The 12525-nt window shown below is 39.8% G+C and overlaps 1 protein-coding gene across 1 annotated transcript; it reads right to left on the bottom strand.

Moving 5' to 3' along the window:
- Positions 1–8591: 8591 nt before the first annotated feature.
- Positions 8592–12118, bottom strand: LOC115827314 (receptor-transporting protein 3-like). Its single transcript, XM_030791122.1, has 2 exons — positions 11976–12118; positions 8592–8934 (listed from the first exon to the last, which is right to left on the bottom strand). Exons 1-2 carry the CDS (start codon positions 12116–12118, stop codon positions 8592–8594), a joined length of 486 nt encoding a protein of 161 aa, XP_030646982.1.
- Between the last annotated feature and the right edge of the window lie 407 nt (positions 12119–12525).

Raw genomic sequence — 12525 nt, 5'->3', positions numbered from 1 at the left:
CAGCAGTTTAACGTTTCAGCAAATCTCATATACAGAGCTGTGGGAGGGGGCAAAAAATTTGTGAAATTACTTTCACTTACATTTTTTTTGACGCTGAAATTAAACAATACATATATCGAATATATATATATATATATATATATATATATATATATATATATATATATATATAGAATAAAAAAATTAGAAATGGGGAGAGGAGCTCAGACACCCAGGAGGAGCTCGGAGTAGAGCCGCTGCTCCTCTGCATTGAAAGGAGTCAGTTGAGGTGGTTCGGGCACGTAGTCAGGATGCCTCCTGGGCACCTCCCTTTGGTTCTGGGCACGACCAACTGGGAGGAGACCCCGGGCAGACCCAGGACATGTTGAGAGAATTATATTTCTTGGCTGGCATGGGAATGCCTTGGGATCCCCCAGGAGGAGCTGGTGGATGTAGTCGGGGAAAGGGATGTCTGGGCTGCCCTCCTCAGCCTGCTGCCACCGCGACCCGGTCCTGGAGAAGTGGCAGAAAATGGATGGATGGACAAATTAGTATGGAACACCTAAATTTTGAACTACCAGGCTGACAAAGTTTGGCATAAAATAGGCCTCCTGGTCTCTATGACAACAACACGTTCGGGTCACCTTGCCTCATACTGACACTCTTAAGGAAGTAACCTTATAGTCCAGTTCCTTGTGTATTTTTGTTCAAAAGTTGATAAACTGTAAATTTTTGGAATCACTAGGACATAAGAAATATGAAAACTAATCTTTCTATTTTTCTCAAAGTCTCTGTGGCAGCCATTTTGGATTTTAAAAATGGCAAATGTTTAAGACACATTTTTCTCAAAATGTCCAAGCTATGTAAGTGTTTACTTTCGGTGGCTAAACATACATTTTATTTATTCAGGAATTCACATAAACTAACTTAGTTAATTCAAATATTAGTTGGATATAATATAAATTAAAGATATTTAATATAACAATATCATTTTAACATAAAAATTCAAGCATCCATAACAAATGGTTTGTAACGAATACAACAACATTTTCTCCATATGTCAAGACATCTTGAAAATTCAACCATTGCATTTATAACTTTTTTTAGTGAAGTCTGTAATCTTATAATCTCATTCATCATCTTCAGCATCACTGTCAGTTTTCAGATCTTGAGTCCTTGTGGTTCTCACATTGTGTACTGCAAAGGCAAAGGTCAGTGCATTGTAAGTTTCTTGACCTGCAGGAGCACCTTTGTGTTGAACAATCTCTTTTGCAGTGGCATCTCACCATTTCAATGATGGCCTTAGGAGCTGGTAGTACATCAGTGGTAGTGGGTCTCAACCGGCCTGTATCGTCCTTGTAGTAGCCATTTTGCAGAGGATCCAAAGGTACTTGCTGCTCAACGCTTGCATGGCCCCAAAGTTGAGCTATGAATGTGCTGTTTCAAGGCACCCTCTGTAGGTGGTAGCTTGTCACTCTCTGCCATATACTCACAGAAAATGTGCCATTGCAGCTATGGAATGTTTCTTATTTGGATTCCTTTTGGTCAGCAGGCAGCAACACACAAACCTAGCCAAGTGTTTCTGTCATTTCCCCATTACTCTAGAGTCATCTGAAAGCATCCTCAGAGCTTCAATGATGTCATCCTCAGCTTCAGGGAAGATCTTGAACCATGTTGCCTTACCCACTCTTGCAAACCTTCCAGTGTTGTCAGCACCAGAGAATGCATGGAGTGCAGGTAATTCTTTTGCCTTTTCTGGACCTATAATATCCCAGAATGGTTGGATCTGCAGAACACCTGGTGCCTTTGAGATTACAGTGTTCTTTGGCAACAAGTCATAGTTGGCTATTGCCAAAATCAGGGCATCTGTGTCAGGAGAGAAAAAGTAAGTCAGACATCTGCAGAGTTTTGTCTTGCTGCAGATACACCCAGCAAGGCAGGTCAGCTTCCTGTTGCTCTTTGTGTGACCAGATGCTGGGGCGATGACCAACTTAGGGGAATTTTGTCTGTATTGCACAGTCTTCACTTTCGTTTTTTACATGGGATAAGAATCTGCTTATGATTATATGCTTGATATTTGTCTCATCTCTGACTTGGTACTGGACAGGATCCTTTCCCTGGTGTCCCTTGTTGTACTCTTCAAGGAATCAGGCCTGTATGTGTCAAACATACAAAGTTTTGTGTTAGATTCATCAGTCTTCCATAGAAAACCTGGCTAAGATCTCACACTGTAAGCATTGTTTTTTGTTTTTTTTTAAAGCTTCTGGGCAAGTACCATCCCATCCACAACTGCAGTCTTCTTGTCGTGAAAGACATCCTCGACCTCAAAGGCTTCTGGATCTGTAAGTGAGTATTTTGTCCTGTTTCCTCAGAAATCAGTTTCTCAAGGACATGTATGAGCTTTGATTTGTCACTGCATGTCAACAATGATCCATTGGGAGTGAAGAGCGCTCTTGGTGTCAAGGTAAACTCATGGTTTCCAGTCACATCCTTCTGATCTACACCTTGGTTTGACTTTGCCAGGACCATAAGTCTACCATATAGATCTTTTGTTTCTTTCATGTCAGTGATGTTGTCATGGACCTTGACTGCATATTTCTTGTTGCCAGATGTGAACATCTTGTTGTTTTGTCTGTTTATCGGTGCCCAGAGACTCATATTTCCATTTATTCGCTCACTAACATCTTCCTCATACAGTTCTTGTCCCATATCATCCATTTTCAGTATTTGTGGCACATATTCATCTGGGATATACGCATGGGTAATTAAGTTGTGCTGTGTTTGGCCTTCAATAGCAAATGGATTGCCATGAGCCAATATGGCTGCCTTAATTTTGGTAAATGCCTCATGATTTTGCTTGACTACAGCTTGTGAGAGTTCAGGGTGGTCAACAGCACTGCTTTTTTCGATGTTGAACTGTGACTTGAACTCTTTTGCCAAGTTGGAAAGTTCAGGAGCTGCCATGAAGAAGCGATGTCGTGCATTGGGACTATTGGAGATGCCAATGAGGCCAGAGAGGACCTTCATGAGTTTGATAAGGTGCTCAAAGGCATGATCTTCCTGGACAGATATGAAGGGGATGTCATTTTTGGTCACAGATATGTTGCCTTCTTCAATTTCCTTCCATGTATCTGGGTTACAGAGCTTCAGTTCATGCACATCTGCAATTTAGTGTGGCCAAAGTTGACTGTATTTAATCCTATCCATTCCAAAATATAGCTCGCTAAGAGCTTCTCCAGCTGCAAGATGAAAGTCTAGATCAGCATTATGGGATGCTGCTGTAACAAACAGAATGGTCTCCTCGCAGTGCAGATAGTTCATCAGGGACCTAAACATGGAAAGCTTGGACTTTTCTGCTTCCCAATCCTGCAGCTTTCTGACAAGATCCTCCTGGGTCAAAATTTGTAACAAACTGGCATTGGCCCGCCCCTCCTGGTGCCCCCATGGTTGAAACAGTGTCGCTAAAGTGCCCTCTAGAGTAGCGAAAATGAGAGGAAGTGCCCTGTTGGCTGTCCTTCACAAGGGAAAAAAATGATTGAGTGCCCTCTAGGGTGCCCCTTCACGCGTTCTAGAGCAAGAAATTCGATAATGTGTCTTAATGAGTGCCCTTCTAGTGGAGAAAACATGATGCAGTGCCCTATAAGGTGCCCTTACAATGATCTAAACTCCATGTTCCCTGTGGGCGCCCTTCCAGTGGAAAAGGGTGCCGCTATGAAGTGCCCTCTATGCCGCCCCTACGTGACAGTGTCCCGAAAGGTGCCCTTTCCAGCAGAGAAAATGGGATGCAGTGCTGTATAGGGTACTTCTACAGGTGAGAAGACATGATGAAGTGCCCAGTTAGGTGCTCCTCTAATGGAGAAGTGCCCCTCCAGTGGATAAAATGTGATGCAGTGTTGTAAAGGGTGTCCCTACGTGCGTGAGGATGTGGGGAAGTTTCCTAATGGATGCACCTCCAGTGGAGAAAATGTGATGGGGTGCCATATAGGTGCCCTTACAATGGGATAAACTTGAGGTTCCCTACAGGTGCCTTTCTGATGAAAAAAAATCATGAAGTGCCTTCTTAAATGCCCTTCCAAATGAGAAAACACAATGAAAACCCCTTGCAGTGGAGAAAATGACATGCAGTGCCCTACAGTCTCCCCTACAATGTGCCCTCTAGGGCAGGCTTTCCTAAAGCGGGTGCCATGACGACCAGGGGTGGACAGTAAGGAAGTACATTTACTTGAGTATCATTTTTCGAGTATCTGTACTGTACTTGAGTGTTATTTTGTTTGGAAACTTATGACTTTTACTTCACTACATTTGAAAGACAAATGTTGTACTTTTCACTCCACCACATTTCCATGAAGGTTCTCGTTACTCATTACTTTGAAGAATAGGTTTAAAGTCAGTGGACGAATTTTCTTTTCTAAAATGCGATAGGCCATATTGTGTTCATCACAGGAGAAGAACAAATCACAGTAAACTACTCCAATGCTGTCAGCCAAGTGCATGCTATCTTTCTTTTAACATTTGAACTTGGTGGTTTTACTGATGGCTACTACTATGGCAGATAAAGATGATAAAGATAAAGGCTCCTCACCAGAGCACCCATGGCCATATCTTAAGTCCATGTCTGAGATTTTTGAAATCAACTGGTTTTCGAGCTAACTGCTTCCCGTACGCGTTTGTGCTGTGTTCGCAGACTGCAACCACTACGGTTAACACAGTGTGTGAACACGTACAGAAACCAGTTAGCTTGGAAAGCATTTGGGACATAACACCGAGTCCTGTGTGAATCCACTGCTGATGCATACTAATAGTTGGCTAGTGAAAAGGCCAAGTTAACGTTACTGACAAAAGACCATTCAGAAATATATGTTTTAATCTTGTCAGATAAACACAGAACTATTAGTAACGTCATGCGAAGGCAGTGGATTCACGTAGGCCCCACGTAGGGAATCAAGCAGTGACAAGGGTCATCCAGCTGTTTCTCATTTCAAGCAATGCTTTGCAGTGGAAGTAAAATCAACCTAGCCTACAACATTATGATGTGTTTATCCTTTTAAGGCTAATCTAAGTTAACCTAGGGCCTATTTAACTGAAGCTATATGCTGTCTTCTATAGAGGAAGCATTCGCTTCAACTGTGTTTCTATAGGCTTTGTAGCATATTCCACAAGCTTTTTACTCTACAGGTTCTAGAAGTTAAGTCAGTGCATTCTGTAGGTTGTTTCAGAGTCATTAGGCTCAATAAATGCATTGTGGCAGCAATACAACGTGTTGACATTAAAAAGATAATGTACTTTTTAATTCTTAAGTATTTTTAAAAGCAAGTACTCTAGTACGTTAACTCAAGTAAAAATTTAACTGAACAACTTTTACTTGTGTTGGAGTAATATTTGACCAGGAGTATCTATACTTTGACTGAAGTAATGGAATTGTGTACTTTGTCCGCCTCTGGTGACAACAGTCTAGGGGTGCCACCAAATACTTTGATAAGATTTAGAATTTACATCTCATACCATTCTTACATTCAAAGACATTGTATGGATGCTAACAAATCTTTTCTGAGTTTTTGCAAGGGGTCGATAAATTAGGCTAATATCTATTTAGCATTTTGATGTAATCTCATCTGCACTGCCCCTGTTTTTCATTTTTCAGTGTACCCTTTAGGTTAGGTTAGATTATGTTAGGTTAACTGTATCTGATAGTAAAAGACAAAGTAAATTGTTGCCAACAATGACACAAAATTTTTTTTAAATACTCATTCCCATTGTTAAGAACTTACATTTATTCCATTCATTTAAGTTTTCAATTTTAGCCACACCCCCTCTAGAATGTCAGGTCTCGGAGGGGACTTAATACAGTCTGAGCTGTAACCCTTACATCCTACTAGAGTGTGTGAGGTGGGTAATACAGCAAGCTTTCTTTACTTTTACCAGTGATGCATTACTAAATACTAATCTACTGTATGTACATAGCAAATGCTTTTATAGATAGCCATATCATGTTTTTTTTTTAGCCTAGATGCCTTGCTAAGGAGGTAGCTAACTAAGCAGGTACCTTGCTTAGCTGAATTTATGCTAACCTGCAGACTCAATCTGGGAATCAAGCAGAAGTGTAAAAATCCTTCACTAAGGGAATTATTTTGGGGTAATTTGCACAAAATGCCCATAGGACTTTAAAGTTTAGTATGAATTGCTTTTTCAACTAATTTAAGAGCGGGGTTAGCATTGGGCTACGCTATTATTACAGAAGGCCAAGGAGAGAAAGAAAACTGAAGCACATACAAAAGGAGCTTTTTGTGCTGTTTGTGAAATTGGGCCTAAACATTTTAAAGGTTTATAGTTCCCTGTGTGTTTTTATCATAGAGGTGTGCTTATACTTTTAATCTGGATCGCCTAATAACATAATGTTAATTTTAATCAAGTATGAAGACTATTTCATCATGCATGATGCATCATAGCTTTTTGTGCGCTGGTGGGGCCCCATGTCGTGCAGTAGGTGCCCTTTTTATTTTTTCTCCCCTGCCCTTCAAACAGCCTGAGTCCACCACTATTAGCAAGAGCTGTTTCCGTCATTAAAGTGCAACTGTATGACACAGTAACCTTGAGCATTGAGGAAATTCACGAGCATCTTATCTCTAGTATTATGGTGAAGAGTCAGTGCCAATCCCACTGCTTGGGGATTTTCGTGAGCATGCTGTGTCCATAATCCTGTTTGTCCAGTTTTTGCATGGTGTGTCACTTGTCTTTTTGACTTGAACCCAAACATTAAGTTTTGACTTAGTGTGAGGGCAGTCCTATCTACTGCATGTGTTCAAACTTCAGTCTCCAGTTTGTCTGAAGGTCCTGCCATAATCCAGCAATAGTTCTATTGCTATATCCACCATTGTGATAGAAACTGCAATGGAACATTGTGGGGGCTCTTTCTGAGTGAAAGCTTCAATACTTTGGTGAACGAGCTTTGCAGCTCTGTAGAGTGTCTTCATCTTGTTAGTGTCATTAGAAGTGATGGCTTGTTCGACCTTTTCGACCTCGCAGGTATCTGGACGATAGAGAACGGCTGGCTTTCTCCTGTTGCTTTGCAGAATTGACGTTACACCTGGTAATTAAAACAGTATTTTGTCATTCAGCCATTTAACTCGGAAGCCAATTTGATTTATCATGAGGGATCCAGCTAAAAACAAGTAATGGGTGGTTGCTATTTTGAAAATCCAAGATGGCCACCACAGTGACTTTGAAAAAATTGGAAGGATTGGTTTTGGGGTCTGTCACACTCTAAACTTTCCGAAAATGTATAGTTTAAAAACTCCCCAAAGATTTTGAACGAAGGTTGCAATCAGGATATTGTGAACCTGACTATTGTTTATTTTTTCTTTACTTGTAAAACTTCTTGACTGTTTATTCTTGACTGACAGGAATATCAACATTTTTGACATGAAAAAGTAGTCTCCCTGAGGACAAAGTCTTTTGATTTATAACTAGTTTACAAAGTAATGCAAATGAATTCACATCAAACTTACCACACTGACATTTGCATTGCGTGTGACTTTGTCTCTATTGCAATCTTTGACTATACGTCAATACATTCTATGAGCAATTATGCCAACTGTCACTGCCCTCCATACAAATTGCTGCTAATGTATCGTACTAATATGTATTAGCATATAACGTCATGTATGACATGTACCATTCATAAAGATCTTGTCATTTGAAAGAAGGACTAATTTCCAGTTTAGTTGTTAATTGACTGTTTTGTGTTGTTGCTTTATTTGAGAACAGTTCCCAAAACATAGTTCCTCATCTGAGCCCAGGAGGCAGTTTGAGAGAGATTCATAATCATATGATGATCATGACAGTATAGTCTCAGTTAAATATGTAGTTTCTCAGCTTTACGTGTCTGTAAATGTCTCATAAATGTTTTATAGGTTTGCTATCACAGCAACCATTGAAATTCTTGCACTAATTCAGCATGTGATACTCTACCTGTGAACTTTACCTGTCAGTTTACCTGTCCTCTCACTCAGGATATGTTGTTGTTGAATATCAGTGACAGGGTGGTTGACAATATTGATCAGTGACATAATGTGAGCTGGTCCCAGAGTTTCAGTGAGTCACTCAGCTGTTTTTTGAAACAGGAATGTGTTTATTTTGAATCCTCCTTACAAACCAGCAAAATAACTAAATAAATATACAGTAACACTGGATCAAAAAAAAGAAAAAGAAATGAAATGGCAACGGAATGCCAGTGAAACCTGAAAAAAACACAGGTTAACAGCTTCAGAATGCGTAGACATCAAATATGTTAAGGTGTTAAACAAGTTATTCATATTATAATTGACTGAAGTGAATGTTATGGAAAAACAGGAAACTTTAAATACATTGAAAGGAAAATACATCTCCCTTCAAAGGATATTTAAAAGCGTTTTTATCTATGTATATAATATTCATCGTACAAAGGCACCTACTGCATAATAAATTCTTCATGGATGAGATAAATGAGTGACAAATCCCTTAAAAACTCAAAATGTTGACATGTATTGTGTTAATTCTCTGTCATGGTGTCGTATGAATGTATAGGAGTAGCCTCTGCTTATTTCATGGTGCTGAAATTTGACTGAAATTCTCCCTTAGTTGCCTCTTCTGCAAATACCACTCTTGCAGGCCTCACAGTGGGCCTTTTCATGGGGTCCCTCAGGGTCATGGTCAGAGTAGAAAGCTCTGGGTTTTCTACCAGTTTTTTGTTTGTAGCACTTAATGCGGATCTTCTCAATCAGCTTGTCAATCAGCACCTCGACATTCTTCTCGCTGAAGCTGGGCTCCTCCATTTCAGGCTGGTTACAGGACTTGCAGTCCTGCCGGAAGCGGCGAACTTTGACTGTCCCCTTGCGCTGGCTCTTGTCTAGACGCATGTGAAAAGCCACCAGAACTCTTTTTGAGGGCCAAGACCTCCTGCATTTTGAGCATCTGAAGCTGAGGATTAAAACAGATAGAGAGCCCTGTAAATTAGTCAAAGTGTAGTCTTCTCTTGCCAAACTGACCTGTGTGTGGTGTTGGTAGAGCTGGGGTAGGGTGAAGATGGAAGTTCACCTGCTGAAAACGTGAGTTAAGTCAACTCGAAAAATACCATTGTTTCAATTCAAAAACTAAAAAATGAAAAAGGTGATTGAACTACTAAGCATTTGTTGTCTTAACATTGTTTTTTAAGTTTAAAAAGTTCATTTAACTTTTGGGCCCTTTTGTTTGAACTTAATACTGTGAGTTAAAACAACTAATTATTTTTCATTATCCGTGAAAAAAAACTTTTCTTGTCAAAGAAACACACGTTTTTGCAGTACTATAACTTGCCGTTTCAAGTTCAACTAACCTAATTACAATCATAAATCCTCCCATTTTAAATTTAGATGACTTCTAAATATCACACATCTGTATTTCAGTTGTCCAAGTCTGATACATGACATCATTTGCAAGTTGCAACTGGTCTGCTCAAAAGTACTACAACAGTGATGCATGAGAAATTAATCAAAGCCTTGACAAATGCTAAATGATCTATATTAGCATTTATAAGTTGTTATCACTTTAACAGGCATTTACTTTACTTAACATAAGGTGCTAGGCTTACCTATAATGGTGACTGTGCACAAAGACATTCACACAAACATACGATTACTAAGTTCAACACCCCCTCTAAACACATTCTCACAGCCCAGGCTGTAACATTTCACACTTTAAGAGAAAACTACGCTACAGAACACTAAAACAGTCATTACCCATAATTCCATCACCCATTGCTATTTGTTTACCAAATGAACTCACACTCTGTCTGTATGTATGTATGTTTCATGTATAGAATATTCCTTAGAGAAGAACAAAATGATCAAACAAAATGGTTTCATCTCCTAATAATAATTCATTCACTTGTTGATGTAGTCCGCTGTTGTTTACCACAAAGTATGTTTTTTTGGCGTGCGATCTACATGGCTCAGAGGTGTGCTGGGAAAGAAACTAAGCCCTGGTCTTATCCACTGGGACCGGCCTGCAAGAGAGCGGGTACTCAGGTTGGGTTGGTGAGGGTTGATTACATATGTGCAGTATGTACAACAGTCAGTTACGGTTCGGGGCGTGTCAATGTAACTACATACGTATTTATTGCAACCCTGACCTACACAAAAATATGTAAATGTTTATCACATTTTGTGTCGTGTTTTGAGGTGAATAATACTCTGGAAATTTTTGTTGTTACTTCTTTTATTATCTTTCATAGAAAATAAAGCAACATAAATCTTACATTCTTACTATTTCTTGCTAACTGAAAACAAATGAAAAAAGCCCTAAAATGAATACAATGATGATGTCCTAAAATAAAAACATAACATTTCCTATATATGGACTGATGGATTTTACTCAGGTACTAAGGTATTTCATGTATTTTCAAACAAGCCAAATAAGATAAGCAAGTGTTTATCATCTTTCAACAGGACAGAATATAATTAAAGAAAATGAAACAAACAGCTTTTGTTTGTTTTTGTAGTTTATTTGTTGCTTTTTGATTAGCCAGCCAAAAAGGCCTGACCTGACGTTCAATGCTTATAGTGGAACCTTTCTAAGGAGATCACCTTTCTCTGCAGCTTTGATCACATCAGCATCCAAAGCGAGTAGGATGTCCTTCTCTGTTGCCATCGGCATGAAAGCCTCCAAATGATCTTGTGAGAGTTTGCTTCTGAGCCTGTTTTTATTGAACTTGAGCGTTTACAATGTACTGTGTGTTCACAAGCAGCCTGAGTGATACTGGGTAAGCAGAAATTTGTATGCTAGACCCAGGAGGTGGTGGACATCTGTCAGCACATTGTACAATCTGAGAATTTGGTAGCAACCCTGTGTGGTCGTTTTGTAACCACAAGTTACAGCAGTTGTCTGTGTGTCTGCCCTGCGATGGACTGGCGACCTGTCCAGGGTGTTCCCCCGCCTTTCGCCCTATGTGCGCTGGGATAGGCTCCAGCACCCCCCACGACCCTAATCAGGATGAGCGGTTTAGATAATGAATGAAAAAAAAAAAAAAAAGTTACAGCAGTTTTATCCGAACGTGTAGCCTAGCCTATTATTTAACGTCCATCTCTCTGCTTCAGTCTGCTCCTCAAAAATAGCGTGTCTGGCAACTTGAGAGTGCTGTTGCCCAAACATGTCGATTTTTTTTTTTTTTTTTACATTTGGAAGCCCGTGCCTCTAATGCCTGCTTCCTTTTTTTCTCTTATTTTTTGGCCCCGCCTTTTCTTTTTGACATTTTCTTGTCCATGGCTTTTGTTGGGCATCTCACAGCTGCACTCTACCTTTGGATTAGTGTACAGTGTTAACGCACATTAACTGACTTGGCTGTGATTGGCCAGTGAGCCCAGTTTCAGAACATGCATGCACCCTGAATGACAGGCACACAGAGAGGGTCAGGAAAGAGATAGACAGGGCCAGTAAAACCTTTGTCCAGGTATGCCCGATGGCCAGTACACCACCGATATGGTTTATCGTCAGTGGATAACTGGTAGATTGTTTCTATGCTTCAACCTTGTCTGGTTTGTAAAAAGAAAATTTTTCTCGCTCTCAAAAACCGCACATTTTTTTCTCAAGCACCCAACCCTCATCCTGATGTCTTTCTGGCTTTTTTTCCCCCAACAGATTACTTACAAACACGAGTTCAGTGAACACATATAGTTTTAACTCAAACCGTCAACGCAATGAATAACTGTGAGTTTAATTTTTGAAAACTCATACAGTTGAGTTCAACATCCAAAACTTGTCATAGCGCTTTGAGTTAACGAGAAGAAATGAATGGACATAACTAAAAGGGGCTGTAATGTTTTACAGTGGATGCATTTAAGTTTGGGTAACATCAAGACTTGCATTTGCTCTCATACTGGAGAGTACTGAATACTTAAACTTGATTTTCAAGCTTAGATGCTTTAAGGGAGTTGGTGTCCTCAAACTATTTGAGCTATCTAAGTTCATCCAGTTTCTTAGTTTACCTTGCAAATGCTCCTCGGATGTATTTTTCCCATCCGGCTGCAGGTTGATCTGCCTGAATAGAATCATCAAACTCGATACTCCAGAAGTGTTGGAGTTGTTTTGACTTCTTGTCAAAAATGTCAATCCACTGCTTAAGTGTCATTTTTGTTTGTCCTTTTTAAAGTTGATTTATTTTTGCTGGATTGCCTGTTGCATCGATGTCCCTCTGTCTACTTGAGATACAACAATGCATTTCTTATTTACACTGAAAGCCAGGCCACACCTTAATCACACAGTAATCAGCTGCTGGCCAGAGAAACGAAACTTAAGGGGCACTTTCATTTTCTAGAAAAGCTGTTTGTTATGTTGTGTTCGGGTGGTAAACAGGGAGAGACAGGCAGTTGGTATCCAAGCTAACTCATGGAGTGGATTATACTGAACACACCTCAAATAAACTTCCCATGACTCTTTCCAGAAAAACTTGTTTTATTCATCTGTGAATTATAAGTTAACATTATTTATGTCTTTCAAACTCTTTAAAAACCTTAACGGTCCTCCAGTAGTCAAGCA

This window comes from Chanos chanos, chromosome 14 (assembly GCF_902362185.1).
Source record: "Chanos chanos chromosome 14, fChaCha1.1, whole genome shotgun sequence".
Lineage (NCBI taxonomy): Eukaryota > Metazoa > Chordata > Actinopteri > Gonorynchiformes > Chanidae > Chanos > Chanos chanos.
The sequence above is the reverse complement of the archived record's forward strand: the minus strand, read 5'-3'. Positions and strand labels throughout refer to the sequence as shown.

What these genes read in the sequence shown, in the direction of transcription:
- LOC115827314 (XM_030791122.1), bottom strand. Translation starts at nt 12,118, where the DNA reads ATGACACTTAAGCAGTGGATTGACATTTTTGACAAGAAGTCAAAACAA. An exon ending in ATCCGAGGAGCATTTGCAAG is followed by an intron (nt 8,935 to 11,975) that starts GTAAACTAAGAA and finishes TTTAATCCTCAG; the next exon opens with CTTCAGATGCTCAAAATGCA.